This window comes from Peromyscus eremicus, chromosome 3, assembly GCF_949786415.1.
Source record: "Peromyscus eremicus chromosome 3, PerEre_H2_v1, whole genome shotgun sequence".
NCBI lineage: Eukaryota > Metazoa > Chordata > Mammalia > Rodentia > Cricetidae > Peromyscus > Peromyscus eremicus.
Window position 1 is genome coordinate 131,272,375 of NC_081418.1, and position 27,964 is coordinate 131,300,338.

Genomic DNA, 27,964 nt, shown 5'->3' on the forward strand with positions numbered 1-27,964 from the left:
AAACAAAACAAAAAAAACCCATAGCCTCTTAAGGTGGGTTTGGTGGGAGCTGGGTTTGGTGGAAGCTGGGTTTGGTATCACATGCCTTTAATCCTGGTGTAATGATACTGGAGGCCTTGGCAGGTTGGGCCAAGGTGCCTCGGTGGGTGAGGGAGACAGGCCATGCAGCTGGGGTGACAGGTGGTGTGGCAAAAGTCACTCATACCATGCAGACACAGCATCCACGTGGAGAGTTTATTATAATAGAGAGATACAGAGAAAGAGAGGGAAAGAGAGAAAGCAGAGGTGTGCACACCTCATGGCGAGAAAAGGAGGAAGGGGGAGAAAAAGAAGAAGGGAGATGTTTTCTTTAAAGGAGGCTTTATGTCAGGACGCAGGGCAGGTCCCTAAGGGGCAGGCCAGGATGCCAACACCCAGCACTTGGGAGGCAGAAGCAGGTGGATGTGTGAGTTCCAGACCAGCCACAGCTATACCCTAAATTTTGCCTCTACGGCAAAAATTTTGTAATAGTGGTAATATTGTAATACTGATATAACACAGTATGTTCTCAGTGTAAACATTCACCTTTTCTAGCCCACAGTAATAAATGTGTTAATTGAAGAACAGCTAGGTTTGTCTGTTTTGGCAAACCATACCTGACCCGAGAGATGTTGTCCCCTAAGTGAGTGCTTTATCTGACTGGGATAGAGGCTCTTGCTTTTCCTCTGTCCTTCTTTGAGCCTTGTTTTGTTTTGTTTGTTTGTTTGTTTTTTTTTTTTTTTTTTTTTGGTTTTAGAGACAGGGTTTCTCTGTGTAGCTTTGCGCCTTTCCTGGAACTCACTCTGTAGACCAGGCTGACCTTGAACTCTCAGAGATCCGCCTGCCTCTGCCTCCCAAGTGCTGGGATTAAAGGCGTGCACCACCACTGCCCGGCTTATTTATTTCTCTTTTAAGTAAAGAACTACAGATGTTTTTATTTGCAGATGACAATAACCTGCACGTAAAAGACCACAAAGACTACACCAGAATACTCTTGAAGATGTGATTTCAGAAAGCCACAGAATATATAATCAGCATACAGAAATCAACATCTGTTTTATATACCGGCTAAGAAAAAACAATAACATTCACAACATGTACATTAAAATAAAATAAACACAAAACTAGCCAGCCAAAAAACCAAATGTGTAACAGAACATGGTAACCTCTTGTCGCTGCTTTTCCTCTGAGTCTCCCTAATCCTCTTCCCATTATTGTCTTATTTAAACAGAGTCAACATGGCTGGAGCCGAGGAAGCGGGCGACGGAGGTGGTGACAAGCGTCCTCCCTTTGCTGGTGGGAAGTCTGTGCTGTGCTTTGGGCAGGTGACTAGTTGCTTCATCCGTCTAGAAGGAGATTAAATGAGGAAAGCTGGGATGAAATGATACTGTCGTCCCGGGTGGGGTGCTCATTGTGTACCTTTCTCCCTTCCAGTCAGTAGTCCACCATCTTTTTTTGGTTTTGAGACAGGGTTTCTCTGTGTAGTTTTAGTGCCTGTCCTGGATCTCGCTCTATAGACCAGGCTGGCCTCGAACTCACAGAGATCCTCCTGCCTCTGCCTCCTGAGTGCTGCGATTAAAGGCGTACGCTGCCGCCGATGGCAGCAGTATTTCACCATCTTTGCTGTTTTGTGTTGTAGCACTGAGGATTGAACTTGGAGCTCTACCACTGAGCTGTCCTATCCCCAGTGTGGTGTAGTACTTTGTCATTTAGTAACTAAGTGAATTTGTGAACTTGACAGTAAAGACTAATAACAGGCCAGAGAGGTGGCAGCAGATGGCACCTGTCGCCAAGCCTGACGACCTGAGATCGATCCCTGGGATCCACACGGAGGACGGAGAACTGACTCCTGCAGCTGTCCTTCGAGCCCACGAGCACACTGTGCTACTGTGTACTTACGTGTACAAGTTTAGAAATGGAATACAAATGTAAAAACTCAGTACAAGGGATTCATATGCTATAAAATGTTACCCCACTTGACTGTACCGTGTAGAGTGTAGTACATGCCCGTGAAGCCTCTCTTTGTGTAGACACTGTGCATGCAAGAACCTGGCTTTGTCTTCCCAAAGGAAACAGCACAAGGGAACAAACCCCAAAGAGCAACCATCATGTGTTTGTCTACTGTGGGATGGGCATTGTAAGAGCTCTGTGTTCCTTCTGCTAGCTCGTGGAGTGTGAATTTCAGGCTCTGAAGGGGGAAGTTGGGTTTCTTGTCTCCACTTCAGAGGGCTGGAGCTCCCTCAGTGGGAGAGCTTGCTTATTAGCTGGGTGAGGCCTTGGGTTCTGTCCCGAGCTCCACAAAGGAAAAATGAAACCCAATTTAGCTTGAAAAGTTTAAGAAGGATAGCAGCAATACTTTAAAGCAATATTTTTATATTAATTTTTTGTTTTTGGTTTTTGAGACAGGGTCTCTCTACACAGCCCTGTCTTAGAACTCACTGTGTAGACCTGGCTGGTCTCAAACTCACAGAGATCCACCTGCCTCTGCCTCCCAAGTACTAAGATTAAAAGGGTGTGCCACCACCACCAGCTTATTTTTTTTTTTATTCTTTTTTTTTTTTTTTTTTTTGGTTTTTTGAGACAGGGTTTCTCTGTGTAGCTTTGCGCCTTTCCTGGAACTCACTTGGTAGCCCAGGCTGGCCTCGAACTCACAGAGATCCGCCTGGCTCTGCCTCCCGAGTGCTGGGATTAAAGGCGTGCGCCACCACCGCCCGGCTTTTTTTTTTTTTTTATTCTTACAATGTATTTTGATCATGTATTTTTCCAACTCCTCCCTACCCACCCAACTTCATGCTTTTTCTCTCTGTCTCAAAACAAAACAAAACAAAACAAAACAAAACAAAACAAATCCCTCCAAACAGGAAAAAACAAAACAACCCTAAAATTAAAACAAACAAACAAAACCCCAGTAAGACCAAAAAAAAAAAATGCCAAAAAAAAAAAAACCCCAAAAAACCCAAAAACCAAACAACAAACCAACTCAAGAGGCCACAAATGGCCCCATGGAGTTCCTTTTATCTTGGTCAACTGCTCCTGAGCATGGGGCCTGCCCCGGTGTCTGGTTGGAGAAAGCTGGTCCTCCCCACCCCGCAGCTATCAGCTGCAAATGGCACTTGGCTAGGGTGTGAGTTGTACCCACGTCCCACCTCATGCTGGGGTTTGTGTGGCCTGAGCCTGTGCAGGTCTGGTGTGTGCTAGTCTCTGTGGGTTTATGTGTGCTGCATCAGTCATGTGTCTTGGAGTCACCTCCAGTCCTTACATTCTTTCTGCCTCTACCTCATAATCCCTGAGCCTTGAGGGGAGGGGTTTAATGGAGACATCCCATCTAGGGCTGAGGACGCCAGATACTCTTCCTCTCTGCACACTGTCTAGTCGTGTGTCTCTGATGAGGGTTGAGTGAGGCACGGATCTAGAGTACAGCATGTCATTAGGAGTCATCTGATTGCTATGTTCCTTTGCAGAGTAATAGTAGTAGGTTTTCCCCTAGGCCCATGACCTATCCAGTCTCAGGTTCATGGCCATTTAAAAGCATCCCCCCCACCCCCACCCCCAGACAGGGTTTCTTTGTGTAGCTCTGGCTGTCCTGGAACTCGCTCTGTAGACCAGGCTGGCCTCGAACTCACAGAGTTCCATTTGCCTTTTCCTCTTGAGTGCTGGGATTAAAGGTATGCGCCATCACCACCCAGCTTAAAGCAATTTTTAATGAGTGCATAAAGTTATGCTTTTTTATAGGCTACCATGCGATGCTTTGATACATGTGTGCATGATATGTGTAAAACTTTCCCCTGGGCTGAGATGGAACCTAGAGCCTCAGGCCTGCTGGGCAGGTGCTCTCATCTACAGTTGTCTCTACTCAGTATTCAAGAGTGTGGAGAGGTGCTGCGTCTGAAAATTCAGGGAGGGATTGGCTGTGGGAGGAACAGCGAAGATATTGACGAGATTTCCCTTATGGATTGTAGAACCAGTACACAGCAGAAGAGTACCAGGCTATCCAGAGGGCTCTGAGGCAGAGGCTGGGCCCGGAGTACATCAGCAGCCGCATGGCTGGAGGAGGCCAGAAGGTAAGCTGAGTCTTGGGCACGTATCTAGCAGTCAGCATAGGAATCCTGCCTTTTGGTTTTACTAGAGTCCATGGATTCAGGGGTCCTTTTTCCCTGATACTAGATACTTCCCAGTGCCTCTGGAAGGAGTGGGTTCCAGACTTCTCTGTCATCTGCATTGTTTTGAGATGGCTGTAAATTCCATGTTGAGATATTTACGTCATCTTTAAAAATGTTCCCTTTACCTCTTGCTTCTAATTTCACTTCATTCACTCATTAACTCATTCATTTATTTGTTTATTTAGGTTTTTCAAGACAGGGTTTCTCTGTGTAGCTCTGGCTGTCCTGGAACTCGCTCTGTAGACCAGGCTGGCCTCGAATTTACAGAAATCTGCATGCCTCTGCCTCCCGAATGCTGGGATTAAAGGTGTGTGCCACCACTGCCTGGCCTTAACAGCTTTTTCTTGAAAATTTATTTTCTAGGTGTGTTATATTGAAGGTCATCGGGTAATTAACCTGGCCAATGAGATGTTTGGTTACAATGGCTGGGCGCACTCCATCACCCAGCAGAATGTGGGTATGTTCTCTGTGTGTGCTGACCGCTTTATGTTCCTTATTTCATAACTGTTTACTCTTGCTTCAAGAGTTTAGTGAGTCAGGATATGGGTACGTGGGTTGGATTGCCAGCCAAGGAAAGTGGGTAAGGTGCAGGATCAGATTCTTTCCAACTGGTTCTCTTTCCCATTCCTAGATTTTGTTGATCTCAACAATGGCAAATTCTACGTGGGAGTCTGTGCATTTGTAAGGGTGCAGTTAAAGGTGAGGTGCCACTGCTGCCTGGGAGGACCGAGGAGACAGTGTGAGCAGGGAGGGAGTCTTGAGTGTAGACCTGGACTGTGCCCTAGCTGGGGTGCCTAGGATGGCAGTATTCAAATATACTTCTCTCCTGCCCCTCAAAAGCATGTTGAAAGGATGTGTCTTCCTCATTTTAAGCTGATACACAGAAGTTTGACCACATAAATACAAAAGGAGAGAGTGTGTGTGTGTGTGTGTGTGTGTGTGTGTGTGTGTGTGTAACTTGACGTCGAAAATCTTTTTATAATGTAACAAAAACCTAAGTGCCATAGGGGATTAAATGCTATCATTTATTTGAACCAGTGCTGTGTCCTATACCCCTTACCTCAGTTTAGATCAGTGGTTCTTATTCTGTGGGTATTATTGCCCCCTTTTACAGGGGTCACCTAAGACAAGCTGCATATCAGATTAATTCACAACAGTAGCAAAATCACAGTTATGAAGTAGCAATGAAATAATATTATGGTTTGGGGTCACCACAATGTGAGGACCTGTATTAAAGGGCCGCAGCATTAGGAAGGTTGAGAACCACTGCTCTAGACATCTCATTATGTAGGCCCCTGGGTGCCTGAGGCTGTCTTCCTTCCTCTGCCTCTGCATGCTGAGGTGACAGGCATGTGCTCCCTCTAGCTTTAGAAAAATCTCGGTATGTAGCCTAGGTTATGCTTACACTGACTGGCCTCTTGCATTCTGGGTCCTGGGATTACAGGACTGTGCTGCCATGTCCTGCTAAGCTGCACTTTTCTCAGAAATTTCATTGTCCTTTTTTGTCTGAACTCATATCTCCTGCTGCTTTTGTCCTAATATATTTATGACTGAAGTTTCATTTATAACTCCATTGTACTTATACACCTGTATGTTTGTGTATGGGTGTGTGTGTGTGTGAAAATAAATTGTTTTTGTCAATTTCTATTGACCCTATAGCTTTAAATATTAAAGATTCAGCACTGACCACAGGCATGTTTCCAGGCAAATCTGCTCCAGACAGCACTTCTAGAAACTGCTGTCTATATTCTGTGCTGTGTCCTCTTCAGCAGGGTCCTGGCTCCACAGCCTGAGGGTGGGCTGGGGGTGGTGGTGGTTTTTCTTTTTTTTTAAGTGTTGTTGCTCAGGGAAGAGGACTACAGCTTCCATGTTAGAGCTCCAACAACATCCCTTTCTGCCTCAGGACGGTTCCTATCATGAGGACGTGGGTTATGGAGTTAGTGAGGGCCTCAGGTCAAAGGCCTTGTCGCTGGAGAAGGCCCGGAAGGAGGCTGTGACTGATGGGCTGAAACGGGCACTCAGGTACGAAAGGAGCTGGTGTCCAGCCAACTGATTTCAGTTCATGTTTCAGAGGAAGTGGCCCATTCCCTTGGGTCAGAAATCTAAACAACATGAAAAGTTAAGTCTCATTTTTCCCTGATCCCACAATTCCACGCTGCATTTGTACTTTCCAGTGAACACATGGCTGAATGCAGACTACACTATTCTCAGTGTCTCCCTCCCTCCCTGGAAGGGCCCAGAGGTGCTGACAGCCTTTCAGTTCTCACAGCAAATGTCCAAGTATACCAACTCAGAGAGCTTTAGGTTGCCTGAGCTCAGAGGGTGCAGTCAGGATTGACTGCCCTTATTGCTGTGGGTCTGGGGCAAGGGTGTGCATCATGGCGGAGAAGTTAAACAAACAAACAAACAGAAAACGAACCCAGTGATCTGTAGTCTTGGAGGGCAAGTCCCAGTGACCTAAAACCTCCCACTGGCCGCCAGCTCCTATCCTGTCAGTTCTGTCCCATTCTCCAGAGGGCTGGCTTGTAGCAGGTGAGTTTTCGGGGGAGGGCTTCGTAGCACTTGCTCCCCTTAGAGACTTGGGTCAGGTCACTCCTGTGCTCTCAGAAGCTAGTAGGATGCAGGAATGGGACATGTGCCATTGCCGCTCACTGAAGGAAGACGGGGTCCATGTCCTCCTGTAGCTGCAGCTTTCTGATGCTGCGGCTGTGAACTGTCCTGCTTTTTTGTCACTCTAGGAGTTTTGGTAACGCACTTGGAAACTGCATTCTGGACAAAGACTACCTGAGGTCACTCAATAAGCTTCCACGACAGGTATGTTAATAGTTGGAGTGGGGAACCACAGCCCGCAGCTTCTCAGGCATGTCCTGGAGTGCAGCAGCAGCAGCAGGAGTGAGGGCTCGGCCTTTGGCAGCGTCTAGCATGGTTATCTCAGATCTGGAAGGTTAATGCTGTGCTAGCAGATGTGACCTGGCCATGTTTACAGTTCCCCTCGTGTGCCAGAGAGCCATGCTGGGAGCTTTCTCACATTGTTGCTGGTCCCTGTACGTGTTCAGACTAGCTGTCTTAGCTCTGCCCTTAGCTCTGGTGGCTGTGCGCACCTCTACTCTGTCTCTGTCACTACCGTCTATGGGATCCTAGCACCAGCCTCAGGAGTGTGCTGTGCAGGAGACGTGACTAGAGTCGCGTCAGCTGGGGTTGAGTTGGTGTCCCCCTGGTAGACTCGTTGCCTTCTGTCTCCTTGAGAGCTTTGTCAGGTGCTGTCCCCTTCTCTCAGCACAGACCCCAGTGCAGTGTCAGTTGGCTTCCGACAAGACTCCATACCTGCTGTGTGTGTGTGTGTGTGTGTGTGCGCGCGCGCGCGCGCGCGTCTCCTGGGAGCATACACTGCTTACCTGTCCACCTCTTGGCTGTTGGATCGCTGCTGTGGACATGGATGTGTACATTTTTTTAGCAGCAGCGTCTCCACTTTTGTGATAGGTGGAGACCTACAAGTGTGAGTGTGCTGGCTCGTGTGTCTCCCAGTTTGTTTCCTTGGAGAACTCTCCGGACTGATGCTCAGGGCAGTTCCCACTGTTTGGCCCTGCTCTTCTGTCGTTCTAGTAGAGTCCATGTGCCCCTGACATCAGCCTTGTGTTTCAAAAGCTCGTTAGCCATTTGGGAATCATTTTTTGAGAGAGTGAAGTCCATTGCCATTTTTAATGGGTTATTTGGTATTTTTGCTGTTGAGTTATAATAGTTCTTAAAATATTCTATTTTTTGGTTTTTTGAGATGATGTTTCTCTATATATCCCTGGCTGTCCTGGAACTTGCTCTCTAGACCAGGTTGGCCTCAAACTCAGCTCTGCCTGCCTCTGCCTCCCAAGTGCTGGGCTTACACTACCACTGCCCAGTGCTTTTGATGTCTTTTTTCTTCTTCTTTTTTTTTTTTTTAATGATTTTTTATTTCATGTACATTGGAATTTTGTCTATATGAGGCTGTTGCATCTGTTGGAACTGGATTACAGACAGTTGTGAGCTACCATGTAGTTGCTGGGAATTGAACCCAGGACCTCAGGAAGAGCAGCCAGTGCTTCTAACCCCTGAGCCATCTCTTCAGCCCCACTTTTGGTGTCTTATCAAGAGATCATCACCATATCCAGCATTGTGAATCATTTTCTCTGGGTTTGGAGTCCTACACTTGGGACTTTAGTTCGTGTTGAGCTGGTTCTTGTGAAAAGGTATAGGATGTTTACCAACTCTCATCCCTTGGCCTGGGGAGCTTAGCTTTCTCAGCAGCGTTTATTGACTGCCCTTTCCCCAGGTGAGTGTACGTGTTCACGTGTCTGCATGCATGTGCTTATGGAGGCCAGAGGTGGATGCTGGCTGTCTTTCTCAGTTGCTCCACCTTCTGTTTTGAGACAGGGTCTCTCACTGAGCCTTGAAGCTCATTAGTTAGGCTACACTGGTTGGCCACTGAGCCCAAGGCATCCTTCAGGATTGGGATTACAGGCATTTGTTGCCCTCCCAGCTTTTATATGGGTGCTGAGGATCAAACTCAGGTCCTTGTGGGTGTCATATAGTGGGATATGGTTTTTGTAATCCATCTGTCAAATCTTTTGTCTTCTTAAAATTTTTATTATTTTTAGTTGTGTGTGTGCATGTGCGTGTGCAAGTGCGCACACACACATAAATGCAGGTGCCCATGGCGAACAAAGGAATTGGATTTCCCTTGAGCTGGAGTTACAGGCCTCTGAAAGAGCAGCATGTGCTTAGCCATCTCATTAACTCCCAATCTGTGGGTTTGTTTTTTTTTTTTCAAACTAAGATTTAATCCATTTACATTTAAAATAATTACTGATAGGATGGTTACTACTTGCATTTTGCTGATTTTTTGCATATTTTTGTTCTTGGTAGTTTCCATTGCAGTTGCATAAACCATCCCCCTCCCACACCCCCACCCCCCCACCCCGAGACAGGGTTTCTCTGTGATACAGTTCTGGCTGTCTTGGATCTCACTCTGTAGACCAGGTTGGCCTCGAACTCAAAGAGATCCGCCTGCCTCTGCCTCCTGAGTGCTAGGATTAAAGGCGTGAGCCACCACCTCCTGGCACATTCAATTTTTCTACCTCTTTCTCTTACCAGCTCCCTCTTGAAGTGGATTTAACTAAAGCAAAGAGAGAAGATTTTGAACCATCTGTGGAACAGGCAAGATATAACAGCTGCCGACAGAAGGAAGCCCCGGGACCCCCAAAAGCACAAGAAGCAACTTCCCCTTGCAGACCAAGCCACCCACGCGATTCAGACATTAGGCTGCAGGGGGCTAAGGACTGCAGCAGCTCCTGGTACTGGACTCAGGTTCCCTCCCTTTCCTCTTCTGCTCCTTCTAGTGTGGCTTTGGTCGCTTCCACTCCTGCCTCTGAGACCAGCAGTGGTTGGTTGTGTGCTTCCTCAAGGCGGGTCCATTGTGGTTACCTTGGTTTGCAGCAGCCGTCTGGCCGCCGCCGTGGAGAGTGATGCTGTTCACCAGCGGAAGCTCCGGAAGCTCCGGCAGAAGCAGCTGCAGCAGCAGTTCCGGCAGCAGATGGGGTTGCCCCTGCAGGGCCACACACCTGCCGCAGAGGTGGAAGCTGAGTGTCAGGGTGTGTGAGGGGGAGACTGTGACTCTTTCCAGGCCGTGCCTCGCTAGGGCTTCTCTAAGTTCCATGTAGGGCAGATGACCCCACGGAATTAGGATGGTAAAGTCTGCCCTGCTCTGTAGCTTAAGTTTTCCCGCCTGGCCCACAGTCAGGATATATCTCTTTCACCTGCCAGTCCCACAGCCTCTCAGACCCGACCAAGTAAACACAGAGACTTATGTTGCTTTCAAACTGTATGGCCGTGGCAGGCTTCTTGCTAACTGTTCTTACAGCTTAAATTAATCCATTTCCATTAATCTATACCTTGCCACATGGCTCGTGGCTTACCGGCATCGTCACAAGCTGTTTCTCATCGTGGTGGCTGGCAGTGTCTCTCTGACTCAGCCTTCCACTTCTCAGCTTTATTCTCCTCCTTGCCCCGCCTATACTTCCTGCCTAGCCAACGGCCAATCAGTGTTTTATTGATTAATTAGCAACACATTTGCCATACATCCCACAGCACTGCTCCTTCCCAGTTCCAAAGATAAGGGCTGTTTAGGGAAGTCAGCGGGCCGTGATGGACATGTTATGTCTGCAGCACCTGGGAGGCCGAGGCAGGCCTGGACTACGTAGTGAGACCACCACCCTCCCCATCTTCTGGAATTTGAAATTTTGAGTAAAGAATCGCTTTGTCTCTGCATTAGGAAACTTGACTCTTGGATAGCTTTTGATTATAAGACAAAGCTGGGAGATAACTGGAGCTTTTGGCAGATTTTTTACCCAGGAGTTTAAATTAACCGGAGTTTTGGTTTCACAGAATTAGATGTTTCTGATGTTGTGCAGACATTTGTTAAGGACTTTCCCGGTCCAGGGAGCATTTGCCCATTTTCTCTGTATAGTGAAGGTGCAGGAGACAGATTATATGCTGGGTTTATTTTCACCCCTCAGCACAATACCAACATTAATGTAGGAAAAAACAAACCAAAACATATTCACCATTCTGGGCACATCCTGAGTAATGAGTTGGCCTAAAAGTTTGGCTTCTGGCCATGCCAGGAGCTTGAAGGGCAAGGATGGAATCCAGGATGTACTGCCCTGTCCCAGAACCACTGGGCTGCAAGGCTCCTACCAACTCTAGGGGCCTTTGCTGTTGACGGGGAATTTGTTAGGGCTGTTGCTCAAGGCAGAGTGCTCGCCTAGTGTCTGAGTTCCATCCCCAGATCTGGTGTGGTGGTGGCACACTGCTGTTACCCTGGTGGATCAGATACTCAAGGTCATCTTAGTTGTATAGGGAATTCAAGGCCTGCCTGGGATACATGAGAGACCCTGTCTCCCACAGACAAAACAAAGAAAACACACGTGGTTCTCCCCCACTCTGGTGAGACATAGACGACATACAGAGTTAGAGGTAGGCCTGGGAGTCAGGGACCTGAACCCTAAAGGTGTGCTCTGGGCAAGAGAAGAATAGACTTAATCCCAGAGTTGGCAAGTTACATGACCTCTGGCTTGTCCTGTCTCCTGTGTAAACTAGCTGTGCTTCCAGCCCCTCCTCCGGAACACAGTACCCCCCAAACTGCGACCTCAGAACTCCTCAGGGAGAGAGCCGCCTGCCCAGGTAAGTGACGTGAGAATTAATCAGTAAATACTTAGAGGAGTATGTGTAATTACTGTGCTGTGTACCTTTTGGCAAATACAGTTCATGTTTTCCTGGGAGGGTTGGGTGCAGTACTGGGATTGAACCTATGCGCCTGCAACCCTAGGCAGGTGCTCACCATTGAGCATATCCCCAGCTCATAGATTTCATCTTGTAATCAGTTCTCTCCTACCATGTGGGTCCTGGGTCTTGAACTCAGGTTGTTAGATTTGGTGGCAAGTGACTTAACCTGACTAGCCATCTTTCTGGCCCTCATCTGATTTTTAGTGATGTAGAGTTTTATAAAAATGGAAAGAGGTCCCCAAATTGACTAATGGGGGCTCTGATACATGTTCCTCTACTCTCCAACCAAAAGAAAAATTCAGGGTATTTGTTGGAATGAAAAACATTTGCAAATTTATCAGAAGGAACTCAAAAGCATGATTTTTTTTTTCTTTTTCTTTTTTAACCCTGAGACAGGGTCTTACTGTCTGTTGTGGAACTGTCCATCTTCCTGCACACTGCTGGCTGCCATGTGCACCATCACACCTGTCAAACCATGGAAGCTGTTGTAAACAATACTGTGGTTCTCTTCTGTAGCTAACCCTGAAGACAACCTAGAAATGTGGGACCTGACTCCAGATTTAGAGGACATCATTAAGCCCTTGTCTAGACCAGAACCACCCCAAACCTCTGCCACCGGAGCCCTCAACAACCAGGTGATCCAGGATGGTGTCCTTTGCCACCAGATGCCACCAGAAAAACCTGGAGCTGGGCACCTGCAGACCTGCAGCGGGCATCTACAGACCTGCAGCACTCACCAGCATGTACTAGGTAGCAGAGATGTGTGAAGAACAAAAATTATGGGTTTGTTTAATTCTATAATTTGAAGCAGGGGTGCTAGTTCAGTTTAAGAAGTTGAATTAGGGGGACTGGAAAGATGGCTCAGCAGTTTACAGTGCATAGTACTCTTGCAAAGGACCTGGATTTAGCTCCCAGCACACATGTATTGGCTCACAGTGGTCTACAACTCCAGTTCCAAGGGGGATTGGATACCCCCTTTCTGGACTATGGACATCAGACATTAAGTGGTGCATAGACATACATGCAGGCAATACATCCACCAAAAAAAAATTGTTGGGATAAATGGGACATGGTGGCAACATGCCTGTAGTCCCAGCATTCAGGAGGCTGAGGCAAGAGAATTTCTGTGAGGTATAGATGAATTCATTCCATGGGCTGGATATTTAGCTCAATGCTAGAACCCTTGCCTAGTGTGTTGTAAGACCCTCGGTTCAATCAGGCCAGTTAGGACTACATATTAAGATCCTGTATCAAGCCGGATGGTGGCGGCGCACGCCTTTAGCACCAGCAGTTGAGGGGCAGAGCCAGGAGGATCTCCATGAGTTCAAGGCTAGCCTGGTCTACAGAGCGAGATCCAGGACAGGCACCAAAACTACACAGAGAAACCCTGTCTTGAAAAAACCAAAAGAAAAAAAAAATCCTGTATCAAAAAGAAAAAGGAAAAGCTGGATGGAATCCTGAGGCAGCGAGCAGTGCAGAAGAGAGTATTTGAGCTTTTCAGATCTTGATTTTATCTACTCTTTAGATCTAGAATGAGTTGTGTCCAACCCGAGACTCGGGATAGCTATGAATGTAGTCCGATACAAAGTTACAAACTTACTTAAAACATTCTTTTTTTGTAACTTGATTGAATGGCTCTTGAGCTCTGAACGTTGACTATATTGTTTTATGTCACAGTGTTGGTTGGGCACACTTGTAGGAAGCAAAGGCCTGACTGTACCTAGAGATCTGTCATGTGGTCACTCATTCTGTGTTGTAGCCAGTCCAGTCCAGTGATGATCAGCTCTTGTTGAGTCAAGGCCGCTGCATTTTAACCATCTATCTTTCACAGGACACTCTGACTCTCATAGGAAGAGCCAGGACCTGAAGAAAAGGAAACTTGATCCATCCTGAAGCTGGATTCTGTCATAAGAAGTTTGGAAAACTGCAGCTTGGTTACAAAATTGTTCCCAAGGCTTTATACCTTGGTTTATTCTGAACTCATTAGAGGACTTTAGAGCATATTAATGGAGTACTTTAAAGAGGTTGTCATGCCATACCCTGTGATGGGAGGGAGGCCAACAGATAAGATGCCTTTCCTTTGGCTCTGCAAGTTTTTCAGAACTATTCACTCCCAAACTACTATTAAGTACTAAGAGATTTAGTTTTCAGGCTGCCTTCTGTTGTTTAGTGGTACAGCCCACCTAAGCCCCAGCTTGATCGTCACCTACATTACATTCATTATATGTGAGCTCATCTTTCCTTTGGCTTTGGCTTGTTCATGTTTTCCACTACGTGCTAACCATGAGGCCATGGCGGTGGTTCAGGATCACACGTGGATTCATTCATGTCAACAGAAGCCTTCCTTTATCCAGAGAGAAGTGCCAAGACGTACAGTGGGTGCTTAAGTGAGATTTAGGTCTTCTCTGTTCTCAGTACTTACCATGTCCTGTGGTTGTATGTAGTTTGTATGCAGCAGGGAGGCCAGCGTGAATTCTTTTCAACTTTACATGATTAAATTTTAATAAAGACTACATCTCAACAGTTGTAGCCTTTTTTGGTGGGGGTAGGGGTGGGGGGTTTCAATGTGTAATAGCCCTGGCTGTCCTGGAACTCACTTTGTAGTCCAGGCTGGCCTCAAACTCAACAGAGATCCACTAGTGCTGGGATTAAGGCATGCGCTGCCACCTCCCCCACCCTCCCATTAGTGCATTTCCGAGCCATCAAGTAAATTAACGTTTGAACACTAATACTGACAGAACCGTGGAACTTTACAACTGAGATTAGTCGTAGATAGGCCTCTTTCAAGGCTGTACTTGGCAAAGGCAAAACTTAAATCTACGGTGGGATTCTTATTACACTACATGGAACAGTGCACAATTTTAAATGATTATTTTCTTCCGGCTGAAATCTTTGCATGAAAACATGGGTTGTGGGAGGAGCTACTGCATAATTTCTCATTTAAAGAAAGATGTCATCATAATCCAAGTCTGAAGACCAGTATTTTTTCCCCAAGCAATGAAACGATGATCTAAGGAATAGGTGTTTTGTTCATTTTACTTTGTGTTTTCCCTGCATGTATGCACATGAGCATGTATTTGTGGTATCCACGGAGAGTAGAGGACGGTGTTAGATTCCCTGGAACTGGTATTACTGATGGTTGTGAGCCGCCATGTGGGTGCTGGGAATTGAACTTGGGTCCTTTGCAAAGGCAGTACATTCTTAACTGCTGAGCCTTCTCTCCAGCCCCAGGGATAGTTTTTTTTTTTTTTTTTTAAAGGAAGCAACTACTCTTAACTGTACCACTCCCAGCAATTTTGATTCTTTGCCCAAATGAACAATGAATTTGCAGTTTTACTTAAGCTGAATTTGGGGTTTTGATGTGCCTAATCCTTAAAAAGAAAAAAATTCTTTAATTACATTTATATTTATTGTGTATGAAGGAATTGGTGCTCTCATCACATCCTGTGGGTCCTAGGGATCTAGCACAGACCGTCAGGTTTGGTGGGAATTATCTAATATTGGAGCAGGGACAGACCTATCTGTGGGCAGCTGAGACCTAACTCAAATGCTTTGACCCGTCCGATACCCTTTTTTGCAGAGGTGGGAATTAGGGTACCAACCCACATGCAAGTAGACTTGCTCTTCTTGGGTTCTGCAATACAGCTAGATCCAAGTGCAGTGCACTAGCCTCCCATCCTGCGCAATCAAGCTTTTAATGCGGCCAGCAGGCCTGGGGAGACTGTCCAGCCTCTATGGCTGTAAAGGCTTGGATAATCATGGCTGCATTGAGCTCCTGAGAAACCCTTAAACGAACAATGCACCACAGGCACATCAGGGAGACAAGTACCAGTAGGCCTGCCAGGGCACCTAATCCCGCCCACTCCTTTAAAAAGGTGATAGAATTTCGCAGCCAAGACATCATTCCCGCAGCGGAGGCCAGGTGCACATGGGTGGAGTTGACTGCAATGATCTCATTGCGCAGGATCTGAGTTCTGCTCCTGCAGCAAGTCAACTCAAAATTAAAGCAATACACTAGAATGTGATGTTATGGGTAAAGGGTATGGCCAGGCTTTTATAAGAGCCCAGAGTAGTCGATCCTCAGCTGCTCCCGCTGGCACGCTTGTCAGAATCAGGGCTATCAGGATCAGCTGCAAGGTTTCACATAATGACTCTAATCAGGGGAAGAGATAGGGGACTCGGAACGCTCTAGGTCCGAAAGGTCAGGATATCTGGTAGACGCTGCTTTAGCAGACATGGCCTTTTCTGATCTTTCCTCCTGCAACATTTCTAAGGCTGCCTGCCCATTCTCTACCGCATCGCTGCAGCGCTGGCCTTCGAGACACCCTCTCACTAATTTCCAAACTGGTCTAACCCCATGTTTAAGCGTCCCTTGTTCTGCAGCGAAGTCTAGATCATGGCCCCACTTTTCCCAGGAAGCTACCGTTGACTGACAGCAGTTTGCTATATGCCACTAAGCTTTCACTTTCATTGTTAACGGCTTTATTGTAGTTTAGGATAAAACTGCTAAAAGTTCCCAAGGAACAACAATTGTACAAAATTCAAAATAGGGCCCTGGAGAACACAAGGCATCCTTGGCTAGAAATGATACCCCACAGCTCAACAAAAGCAAGTTTGGTTTATTTGAATGGTTTCATTAAATAAGTCTACAAAGGTAACAAACTGAAGCACAAAGCGCAATCTTACAAGAAGCGCAACACCCAGAGTTAGTGCAAATGTACAGTTAACGGCTGCTGAGAAACCCCAAGGTTTGAATTCAGTTTTCAACAGTACATTGTTAAATAACGTAAGGAAAACATTTATAATTCAGAAAGTTCTTTTTAAATGTGGATAAAAGATACTCAAAGTGTACTATTAACACAAAAATAATTTAAACAGTTCAGTAGCACTAGCTCGTTCCTCTAGGCTTCAGTTATTTCATCCACAGGAGGGCAAAAAAAAAAAAAAAAAAAAAAATCAGTAAATAAACTTTTGTGAATGGGGGAAAAGACCTCAAAATGACTAAAACCAAAACCAACAACACATGCTGCATCTGGCTCCCTCTACCACGGTACAAAGTACTCTCAATCCATCCTACAACCAGTTTCGTTTCCACAGCACCTCTTAACCCTCTCCCAAAAGGAATAAATGAGCCAACACTTTGGTAGCAGGACCTGAAACAAAACCATACTCTTCCCACCTCCCTCGCCTAAAACTTTCAGCTGTCATGTGTATCTTTTGGCCTAGACCAACTTAAAAGGAACGGACTCTTAAAGGAAGAAAGTTGCAGGAAGCCAGGCTCTGGATGTGTCATGAGGTTGGAAATGTGTCAATTCCCAACTCAAGATCAAGGAGGAAGCACCCAAGAAATGAGGACTTCTACTTCTCCCTCCACTTTCTCAGAGTATTCATATCCCAAACAGCCAATTAAGTCAGTATTGACAGAAAACTGCCCATTAAAACTAGGCATAGCACTAGATAATACTGGTTGGTTGCAGTTACTTGGGGATATGGGTATAAACATGTGAGAGTATTAGTTCTTATATAGAAGTACAGGTGGCACATAGATTGTGACTGTGCGACCATTTGGACATTGTAGAAGAAAGGGGTCAGAAGTGGGTCTGTTTTCCACAATACAGTACGTCAAGTGGAGAAATGTGTGGTACATGTACGAGAGGTGAGGGCAACCAAGCAGGTTTCTGTAGAGCAACCTTTTCCATCTGTGACTTGGCACTGTCATCCTTCCCAACTCAGAATCTAGCCCACTCCCATCTCATTTTTGTTGAATTTCTTCTAGGTTTTGTTTGTTCACTGGCCGGGCATCACTTCTAACAAGCTTGTCCCCACGTCTCCAGTCCTCGTCCTTCACACGGCTCACAACCCCCTCACTCTTTCTGAAACAGAACTTTGTTTTCAACCTCTGATGCCAACTTCTCACTGTGCTTATCTCACACCTGCTCTAGGCAAAACTGTTGAACGATTGAAACAAAACAACAAAACAACAACAAAAAAACCCACTTTCATTTTCCCTTTGGCATATCCACTGCTGGGGTCATATGGACCTAAGATTTCTTTCCACATACCCTTTGGTGACCTGGGGTCTGGTAAGTTGATGCTAACAGCAGAAGCAATAGAAGTCCAAGGCACTAAAATATCCAGCAAGCAATACTGGGAGAACAGAAGTATTCAAGTACAGTAATTTATACAATTTTACATTCACATTTATTTATCTAATACAATGGAAATACAAAGGAAAAAGTTAAAGTGTCTTAATAAGTAAAGGACAGAGCTAGCTTTTTTTTGTGTGTGAACCTTTTAAACCTTTCAAATTTTACTCTTAAAACTAATGTTGTCCAACAACATTTATATATCACAGTGTTTCCACATCAAAACTGATGGCAAAGTTACATGTCCTCAGGGAACGTCATTGTTTTCCCTAATTGCTAATGCTGCAGTCAAAGCTGCTAATATCTTGCTTAAAGCATTAATGACCTATTCAAGAAAGGGTTGCAACCCCAGTCCCCTGATATTTTTCACTAGGTTGTAAAGGAAAAAAAGAAAGTGGGGGTAGGGATCAGAGTGGGCGAGAACCTTCTTGTTTTAAGGTGTGCATTCTTGTGGGAGTAAGGAAATCGGGGCAAATGTCAAAATTAAGAGCTCTACCCACTTACAGATACATACTGGGTTTAGTTTACATTGAGCTCTTGGGGCATTCTGGTAACAAGGCTCTCTTCTAGCCCTAGGCCTTACTGGTGGGTACAGAAACAGGAAAGCAGACTCAGGCAGCCCCTCCACCAGAAAGCTGCCCTTTTCTTTTTGAACTCCAACAAATGGAAAGGGAGGGTGGTTCTCCATTCTAAGGGCTCAAAATGGTATTAAAAACATTCCCTTCTGGCAAGAAATAACCAGTTAAATGCAGCACTAGTAGTTAGTATATAGGCTACTTCCCCAAACCCCCCAACCTCCAGCATTCCGTCTCCTGCCCCCAAATCTATGCAGTTAACATCTTCACGTCTGACTAAGTGGTCCGCAGGTTGGAACCTGGGGGGTTGCTGATGGACTTCTGCAAATTGCTGATGTTGAAATTCTGCAAGGAAGCAGTTCCTACAGGTTGGAACTGGCCAAGTGGCTGTGGTGCTGGACCACCTGTTCCACTCCACTGAGTGCCAAATGGGGCAGCTGGAAAACCATACTGCTGTGGAGGGCACATGGACTTGGTGAAGTGACCTAGAGAGGTAGCAGATGCTGCAGAGATGGGGGCTGAGCCACCCAGGTTTGAGGTCATGGAAATGCACAGCTGCCCAGGAGCAGAGAACTTCCTTGCCATTCCAGGGCCCTAAAAACAAGAAAGTAACAATGAGAATTTGGCGTAGGTATAATACCCAAACAAAATACGTGTGATAGCAATGCTGTTCTAGAACTGAAATGTTCTAATCTTAGTGTTTAGCAAAACATAACAAAGCCTCCTGCAATATTTATTGCCTCTATACTTAACAAGAAGTGAAAACTCAGGTCTGAGAGTGTGCGTATGTGCCAGGTGTTATGTGTGTACACACAGGTAGTATAGGATGCTGAAAGAAAAGGGTACCAAAGTGATGCTGTCTTGTTTTCTCAATAATGTTAGAACCAATGGGTTGCTGAAGAAGGTGGTGATAAGGATGGCGTACCAGCCTTGGCAGTCCCTGACTCATCTGTGTGTTGGTAGTCTGGCAGGTTAGGAAAAGTAGACTTACCTCATAATTCATGTGTCCTTTGCTGCCTCTCCTGCCTGAAAGATTCATGGCATCTCGGGCCCAGTTGTCTACCAACTTGTGCAAGTCATCTGTGAATGTGCCCTTCCTACTGGAAGTCATGGCAGGTGGCTGAGCCTGGGCAGCCTGGCTACTCACTGTTCCCCCAACGGTGTTTGTGCTGCTGGTCCCTAGAATTGTAAGCAACACAATACTAGCATTAAAGGAATCTGGGATATAACTCTGGGAAAGGAGAAAATGTCATAGGATAATGAATGGCAAGCCACAGAATGAGGAGAATAATTGGGAAGCCATGCAGGATAGGAAGATTCCAAAGTTTTATTTATCCATTTGCTTTTGCATAACAGGTAATGAAAATGGTTTCTCTTCCATAGCTTGTAGGTAAGGCTCAACAACTTGGGATGATGGCAGGCATGGATAAGGGCTTCTTTCAAAGCAACCTGTAATACTGGGACTGTCTGCCAGTGCTCTATTCCCAGCACTACACTGATGAGTGAGTGATATGGTCCACAAGGCTGGCTGCTATGCAACTTTGTAGAAAGCAGGGCCAAAGAAGTACTGTGTGCTGGGTAAGTTACAAGTAGTACAAATGCAAAAAACAGTGCTTGCTGTGGAGAGATGGGGTTCCCAGACCATGTGGATACTGTGGCATTCTTTATCCACTCTTTAACAAAAAGAAGTAACGAGACACAGCATGCTCTGTTCAAAACTTTTTTTCACCTGAACCATAAATATAAATTTGTAAATATAAACCTGGAAGGAGTCAAGACCTCAACTTTTCTCAATGTCCCATGAGTAAAGAACAGAGATTCGGCAGTGGGGGGAAGATGTGCCTGAATCTCTCAGGTCCAGGAAGTTTATAGTTTTCTTGAGGACTTGGGTTTTAATTGGTTCAAGGACTCTCATCCCTTCTCCCCACTCTTCCCAATAGAACAAGCACTCCTGGGTAGAAGCAACAGGAAATGCAGCTGAGGCAGGGGTGCAGAGGGGAGAGGAGGCTTAGAGGTTATGATGAAGGAGTTCTATTTCTACGGTTTGATGAAAGAGAAAGGAGTCTGTGTCCTGCCTGATTTCGGTTCAGCTGGAGGGCACACTGAAGGTTATTCGAAGAGGCAAGTTTTGGGGAAGAGGGAAAGAAGAGTCATGGTCTTATTTTTGTTTGTTTATCTCCCACTTTATTAGCAGACTTCACATTTGCTACATAGTAAATAAAGGTTACTAAAGTAGTGAGCCAGTAGGCCCTACCATACTCAAGGAACCCCGGGGCTAAGTACATGCGTTTTCCTGCTTTCAATGCCAAAGCAGCACACCAGAGCACAGCAGCACATCTGAAGCACCCCTACTTATTAGTGGCCCCTGCAACCCTGTTGGTGCCACAGGGTGTATCTATTTTACCACCTAAGCTTGTCTGTGCTAGAGGAGAGCTAACTCAGGTGAAGCTGCAGAGTGAGGATGCTCACATGCTTCTTCTGGTCACTGTGGCAAGACATGAATTACTGCAGTGTCACATGGTATCTGCTAGGACTGCAGGGGATCATTACTATACACAGTGTAAAAGTAGAGTAGATTCACCTCAGTACAGGAAACCAAGTGTGAGAATAGTAAAGCAAAGGAAACAGCCTTCCTTGAGTAGCAAGTGTAGGACAAAGGTGCAGTGGGAAGGAAGCACAGGCCATGAGGATGGGAAGTCACAACAGTGAGGAAACCCAGAAAGCGAGCATGTGGCATGCACGAGGACTAGCATCCTGCTGGATGACAATAGAAATATCCACAAGTGAGCAGAGCTGTCGATGCCAAATGAAAAGCCAAGTCAGGGTGCACTGCTTATCCAGAGACCTCATGCCAAAAGTCACACTTCTCTAGTCTGGTGCTAGTTGCTCTTGATGCTGTGAGGGCCCTTGAAAACCAAATGCCATTCACTTTAGTCTACAATCCTCAACACTGGACTCTTAAAATGAGGTTTACCCTAAAAGGGAGAGTCACCCTACAGTTATCCTTTTTATTGTAGTTCTGACTGTAAAGGAAGATTAACAGGCTTTCTGCAGATTTGTGCTAACAAACTTTTTTAAGTCTTTTCAGTCCTCTTGAAAGCTGTATAAGGTAGAATAGATTTTATTCCTCTAAATTCATGTTCTGAGTTTCTCCTGTCCCTATACTGCCAGGCTATAAGCCACTATGAATCACACTCACTGCCAAAGATGCCAAGCAGAGATTTTTCTTGTTATTCCCTAGACTCTTATGCTTGGCATCTGCATTTTATTTTAATGAGAAACCCCTAGGCTAAAAAGCTAAGCTCTATAAACAAGTAGCATTCCTCTCCCCTGTAGCTGAGCACCAACTTCTGAGATATGAAGAATGAGGACATGCCCTCTGTGTACACCTAGATCACTGTTGAGTTTCCAGTGTTGTTGAACAGTGGTGGGCACATGCTCACTGACTCAGAGTCTCTCTTCTGTAAAGAATCTAGGCTTCCTCCATCTCCCCATTCATCTCCATGGACGTCACGGATATAGACTAACACACCTGCACTCACATGAGAAAACTGACTATGAAGTGGTTTCTCAATCTGGAAGTAGTAGTAATTAAATATAGCAATTAAGCACAATAAGGAATATTATCAGAAAAGGGTGCAGGGATGGATGAAAATTAGGAAATCAGGGAGTTACAAGGCTTCTTAGTTTAAAGAACTCATGGCTTTGCAATCAGGATCAAAAGTAACAGAAAGAAGATAATTACTACAGAGCTGGTTGCAAGGACAGACTTTTTTCACCATCTTCCCTGAAGCACAAAGAGAGAGCAGTGTGTTAAAGAAACATCAGTGAAATCTTTATAGACTCTCCAAACAGCACACAGAAGCCCAGCAAGAGAAAGCAGGAGGGGACAGATGGGTGGGACCTGGTAGCCCTAGATGTAGAGACAAGTCTAGGGATCAGTCTAACTGGCTTGTGAGTGTTAACACAATTGTCAGATGGACTGTGAAGTCTGGATGACAGATGCTGAGCTTTTACACCTCATCTTTATTTCTACAATGTAATGTAGTGTTAAGGTTCTGGAGGAAGAACAGGTCTCACTGCTTGAATTCCAAATACCCAAGCAGTACTTCCATTGACCTTGTCCTACTTCCTGTTTCTCCTGCTGGGTTGTTATAAAGCATTTAAATCAGTACCACTGTTATGCTTTAAGTTAATTTAAACTGGTTGTTATATTTCCACACCCTAGACACACACACACACACACACACACACACACACACACACACACTCACACACTCTCTCTTTTCCTTTTTCTCTCTCCATATACCCCATCCCTTCCAGAAACAATTTTAAAAGTATGTGGAAAACAAGCAACTTTTAAATATAGATAGAGCATTAAGCCAAGCCGTGCTTCCAAACTATTTTGAGAAGATAGGATAAAGTATCCAAAACTAGTAAGGGCCCTCACCCTTCCAAGCACCGGTTCTTTCTATATATTTTAAAAAAATCTGTCTCCTACGATTTGTCCAGCAGTTTTGCATTATATATCCTTATGCACCTTCAACAGGTATAGGTCTTTCATTTAGACTCAAAGGGCAGTGGTACGATTTACCACTTCTAATCATTCTCAAACAGATTAATACAGTCTATACTCAAGAGTATACTGTAAGTAAGACACAAAATTAACTCAAACGGTGCATATCAGACTTCACACAAAGAAATTCTGGTTTGCCTTCTTTTCAGACATATCAGGCTGTGTATCACAGGTCTGGGCAAATGTCACACTTTACTGCAAAATACCATCCTATTATTAATGTCCTTCCATCTTTCTAGCTGGACATATAAATTAAATGTTTATTCAAGTGTGCTAATAACATGCACAGTCCAAGCTAGTCTAATCAGAAAAACTATTGGATGCATGCATGCTTGGAAACTACCAACATGGGCAATGTCTTCCAGCCACTCTTTGAAGAGCTCAGCCCTGGACCACTGACATGTGTGGGAATGTGGTAAAAGAAGGCTGTAAGTAGAACCAATCCATGACTAACATGTCAGTGAGGGAAACAGAGGTTAAACCTAATACACAAAGGTACAAGAGAAAAAAGCAAAGTGTGAATTCTTCCCACCATGAAGAGGCCAAAGGCTCCCTGAGCCACATACTTAGAAACACTGATGGCTTTAGCACATGCATTTAAAAAGCATCTTTCATAACCACACCAGAAGTTTGAGGCCTTAAGTTTGATTGTTATCCAAACTCTAATGAAGTTCTTTTTCTTACTTGAGTTTTTTTCTTTTTAAAATTTTTTCTTTCAATACACACCAATTGGCCACCTACTAATACCAGATAGGGTCTTGCTAACCACAGGGACTGAGAATTTTCTAAGTACCAGCTGTTTTTGTGGATAATATCTTATTTAAATTGTACAATAGCCTTAGGAAGCAGGCAATGATTTCATTCCTTACAGGGAGAGGACAATACAGGGCAATTTGCTCCTGGGCTGTCACCTTCTTGGTAAAGATTTGCTTTTATTTTCATGCGTGTCTGCATGTATCTCTGTGCACCATGTGTGTGCAGTGTCCTGAGGCCAGAAGAGGGTGTGGAAACTGAACATGAGTCCACTGGAAGAGCAGCAACTGTTGAGCTATCTCTCCAGGCCCACATGTACGTTTTGGTCTGTGTTCTTACGTGTGTAGGGACATATGGAGGTCAGGACACCCCTTAGGTGTGGGTTTTCATGAGCCACCCACAGTGTTTTCAGAGACAGGGTCTCTCATTGGCCTGGGGCTTGCTGACATGGTTAAGCTAATTTGCTCATGAGACTGGGTTCCTCCTTTCTTCAACTTTTCTAGTACTAGGATTACAAGTATAAGACAGCATGCCCAGTTTCTAATTTAAGTTCTAGGGATCAAATTCAGGCCCTTAATCTGCACGGCAAGCACTTTACTGAGCCATCTTTCTAGCTTCCTGCACCCTATTTTAAAACAGAAAGCGAAGAAGTTCTATTAATACTAAAATAACAAATTTCACTCTCAGGTTATATGTCTTTGGTCTTTCAAAGAATAAATGCGCTGGGCAGCCGCGGCGGTGGCAGCTCATACCTTTAATCCCAGCACTTAGGAGCCAGAAGCAGGCGGATCTCTGTGAGTTTGAGGCCAGCCTGGTCTACAGAGTAAGTTCTAGGACAGTCAGGACTACATAGAGAAACCATGTCTCGAAAAACAAAAACAAAAAATAAAAAGAAATGCTTTGTAAGATAGCTACAGTAATTGTTCTTTGAACTACTTAATCTCACGGAGTTGGTAACAGAGGTGAAGAGATTTCTAGCATCTTTTCAACCTGCACATATTCAGGCTTAACTGAGAAGATTTCAACCCATATTCAAAAGAATGGAAAATGGTAAACTTTTACCTTCAGTCAGGATCATGCATCAGTGCTCAACATGCATTATTTTTTTAATTTTAATTTTGAGACAGGGACTTGCTATGTAGTCCATGATGGCTCCAAACTTATAATCTTTGCTTCTCCCTCCACATTATAGGAATCATGGGCACCACCACTCCTAATGTCAGGGCAGTGAGACAGCACTGAATATGATTGTGTATTGCGGTCTTAACATAGAGTCTAGCCTAGAATAGATCTAAAAGAGGTAATTCTACCTGGGAGTTATTTTGAAACCTACAAAAAACCACTCCTGTCTCTGCATCTTTTACTATAATTAACACAGGGACCCAAACTTCTGAGGGTAATGGTCAGTCAAGCCACTGAGTACATGAAATATAAGAGACAAATGAAAATGGACTGCGTGACAATCAGATCCAAAGCAGCAGAAAAACAAGGACAAGGAAGGAGTAAAGGTGTTACACACAAAGAGCCAAGCAGGGCGTACTCAGAAATCGGGTCCTCCTGCCACCAGGTTTGAATGTCACCTGCTCAGATGCACAGTTAAACTTCGCACAGCCTGTGAGAAGGGAAAAGGAAAGAACAGAGGAGAAGAGACCACACAACTACAGGATGTTAGAGCTCGAAGGCTGGTGGTGACACACTGGATGGCATGTAGAAGAGGGAGCTCTGTAGGGAGTCCATCTGTTGTAGGAGACAGAGATGCCAGGCCTCACCCCATTGGCAGAAATGAAGCTTTTCTCAGTTGGAAAAATGCTAACAACTTTGTGTTGTTTCTTACTAATTACTTACATTAGCCGAGGGGACAGAAACTGAATGTCTAAGTTCTATGTAATTGTGCTAGAAGCACTTAATTATCTTGAGGTCTGTCCCCTGATTGCTTTCTACCCAGATAACCGATTCATTTCAACTTTGTTTTGACACTTTTTTTTTTGGGAAACAGATTTCACTACTATAGCCCAACCTGGCCGCAGCTTTGTGAATACTAAAACTAAAGACATGTTCTACAATGCCCAAATTTCCTTTCAATTCTAGTTTCGTTCTTTTATTTTATGTGTATGAGTGTTTTGCTTGAAGGTAAGTTGCACACTATGTACATGTATTGCCCTCAGAGGCCAGAAGAGAGCATCAGCTTCCTGGGATGGCTGTGAGCCTTCATGTGGATGCTTTGAATTGAACCTAGGTCCTCTGCAAGAGCAGCCAGTGCTCTTAATCACTGCCTTCCAATTCTCACTAAAAGCTCTCTGCAGCAGTAATGTTTTGAGCAACAAAACCAAAAACACTATTTGGAAAGTAGAGTACGGATCAAGAATTTAATCTTAGGGTATTCCTCTCTTGGAGCCCCTCCAATTCTCTGGAATTTTCTTAATAAATCTATATTTACTATGTATTAAAAAACAGATTTTAGTATGCTGCTACCATGCTTAGAAGTTTAAAAGTAGATTGGCTAAAAAAAGACATTAGTTTTTAAAAACTAGCAACTCCTTAGAATTTTGTCCACAAATCTTGGCTTAGTATTAATGGTTATAGTCTAAGTCCTAAATAAGCTATTCATATAGGTTGCACGTGTAATGATCACCCTTTGAAAAGAAGCTATTTCAGAGCTGGGTTTGACGATTTACACCCGTAATTCCTGCACTAGGGAGGCTGAAGCAAGAGGATTGCTAGGAATTCAAGGTTAGCCTGGGCTGCACAGTGAGTTCCAGACCAGTCTAGTCCAGCCTACAGAATGAGGGGCTGTCTAAACAACAACAACAACAACAACAACAAACAACCTAAACAACAGGAAGCTATTTTACCAGATGCCTGGAAACAAGGAAGCCAGTGATTCTAATCACAATGCAGCTTTCCTGCTCAGCTCAATTACTAGTCACCGTTTAATAACTCAGTTTCTTTCTATTCAGCTGATGACAGTAAGTTTTTTGCCTTGCTTTTGTCCCCAAGTATGGCACTATTTCTATTTTAATGTTTCTTCTAGAAGAAGGTTGTCACTTTGAATTCTTACCTTGACCTGGAGCAGAAAGGCTTGGTACTGAAATGGCACCATCACTGGTGAAGGCTGAATAGAGGTTGTCACTGGAAGGAGATGGCTTAAGAGGCTGTAACAGCTGGTTGTGCCCAGTCTCTGGGGTGTTGCCCGGGGGGTGAAGGGTCTGCTGGGGGTGTAAGACTGAAGTTCCACTCTGACCAGACAGGTTACCTGGTGAAAATTAAAGAGGCTTGAAGAAACATGAAGAAGAGGCTGAAGATGTATTTCAATTCACTTAGCAGTTATGAAATCCTGAGTTTAATCCAGCACCACACAAACCAGGTATGGTGGTGTATGTCTGTAATCTCAGCACCTGGGAAGTGTAGGAAGAATGATTAGGAATTCAAGGTAATCCTTGACTACATAGTGAGTTTGAAGCCAGTCTGGGATACTTGAGACCATATGTTCAGTGAACCAACCAACCAACCAACCAACCAACCAATAAAACAAAAAGAAAGAATAAGAAAAAAAAAACACATCACATAAACTTTTCCTAATATACTTATTGTTTCTCATTCCTATTTATCCTCAGTGGTAATTTTAAAAACAAAACAAAAATGTATAAATTGACAGACAAATCCTTACTGATATGAAGGTTGAATGAGAAACAAGATGTTTATGGACATAAGGTTATTTATATGAATTGCCTCTCAAGAGTGATAACTTTAGATAATGCAGAGCTCACTAGGTTGAGCAGATTGAAGTGTAAACTAGAGCCTGCAATAGAGATGAAGATTCCATTTCTATTTCCATAGTTACTGTTTTCTGCCATATTAGAAAGATGGTGATTATAGAAATTGGCTGTTAGTTTCTGTTTAGATTTTTTTATAAACATGCACCATATAAGATATATAAAAAGGGGCTAGAGAGGCTGGGTGGTGGTGGTGGTGGCACACACCTTTAATCCCAGCACTCAGGAGGCAGAGGCAGGTGGATCTCTGTGAGTTCGAGGCCAGCCCTGGCTACAGAGTGAGTTCCTGGAAAGGCGCCAAAGTTACACAGAGAAATCCTGTCTCGAAAAAACAAACAAACAAACAAACAAAAACAAAAAACAAAATGGGGGGGGGCTAGAGAGATAGCTCAGCAGTTAAAAGCACTGGCTGCTCTTGTAGAGGACCTAGGTTTGATTCCTAGAACCCACATGACAGCTTACAACTGTTTGTAACTTTATTTCCAAGGGATCCAACACCCTCTTCTGACCTTCTCAAGCACTGCACACAAGTGGTGCACAGACATACACAGGCAAAACACTCATACACATACAACAATAAAGCTTAAGAAAAAAGATAACAAAGAAAGTGTTGAATAATGATGTAGGTAACCGCAGACTAATGAATATT

General features: G+C 44.6%; 2 protein-coding genes across 3 annotated transcripts in view; one reads left to right on the plus strand and one right to left on the minus strand.

Annotated features, from left to right (window-relative positions):
• The first annotated feature begins 912 nt into the window (after positions 1 to 912).
• Rad52 (RAD52 homolog, DNA repair protein) lies at positions 913 to 13,643 on the plus strand. Of its 2 annotated transcripts, XM_059258494.1 has the most exons (11): positions 913 to 1,343; positions 3,978 to 4,079; positions 4,542 to 4,635; positions 4,810 to 4,877; positions 6,082 to 6,200; positions 6,917 to 6,992; positions 9,303 to 9,502; positions 9,645 to 9,799; positions 11,307 to 11,390; positions 12,009 to 12,242; positions 13,324 to 13,643. In XM_059258494.1, the coding sequence occupies exons 1-11, from the start codon at positions 1,257 to 1,259 to the stop codon at positions 13,383 to 13,385; spliced, it is 1,281 nt and encodes a 426-aa protein (XP_059114477.1). In that variant the 5' UTR covers positions 913 to 1,256; the 3' UTR covers positions 13,386 to 13,643. The 2 variants fall into 2 exon arrangements, with proteins under 2 accessions (XP_059114477.1, XP_059114476.1); XM_059258493.1 differs by lacking the exon at positions 913 to 1,343 and having other exon boundaries at positions 3,566 to 4,079; positions 12,009 to 12,275.
• Positions 13,644 to 16,091: 2,448 nt separating this feature from the next.
• Wnk1 (WNK lysine deficient protein kinase 1) overlaps positions 16,092 to 27,964 on the minus strand; it is a 130,367-nt gene continuing 118,494 nt past the window's right edge. Inside the window, exons 20-22 of the mRNA XM_059257108.1 lie at positions 26,601 to 26,802; positions 19,205 to 19,392; positions 16,092 to 18,807 (exon numbers count right to left, since the gene is read on the minus strand). Coding sequence (XP_059113091.1) covers positions 18,490 to 18,807; positions 19,205 to 19,392; positions 26,601 to 26,802 — 708 coding nt within the window. The 3' untranslated portion in view covers positions 16,092 to 18,489. The remainder of the gene's footprint in view (positions 18,808 to 19,204; positions 19,393 to 26,600; positions 26,803 to 27,964) is intronic.

Bases quoted from the DNA above. Each gene is read 5' to 3' on its own strand.
- Rad52 (XM_059258494.1), top strand. From the start codon at position 1,257: ATGGCTGGAGCCGAGGAAGCGGGCGACGGAGGTGGTGACAAGCGTCCT. The intron at 6,201-6,916 runs GTACGAAAGGAG...TTGTCACTCTAG, and splicing joins GGGCTGAAACGGGCACTCAG to GAGTTTTGGTAACGCACTTG. The intron at 9,503-9,644 runs GTACTGGACTCA...CTTGGTTTGCAG, and splicing joins AAGGACTGCAGCAGCTCCTG to CAGCCGTCTGGCCGCCGCCG.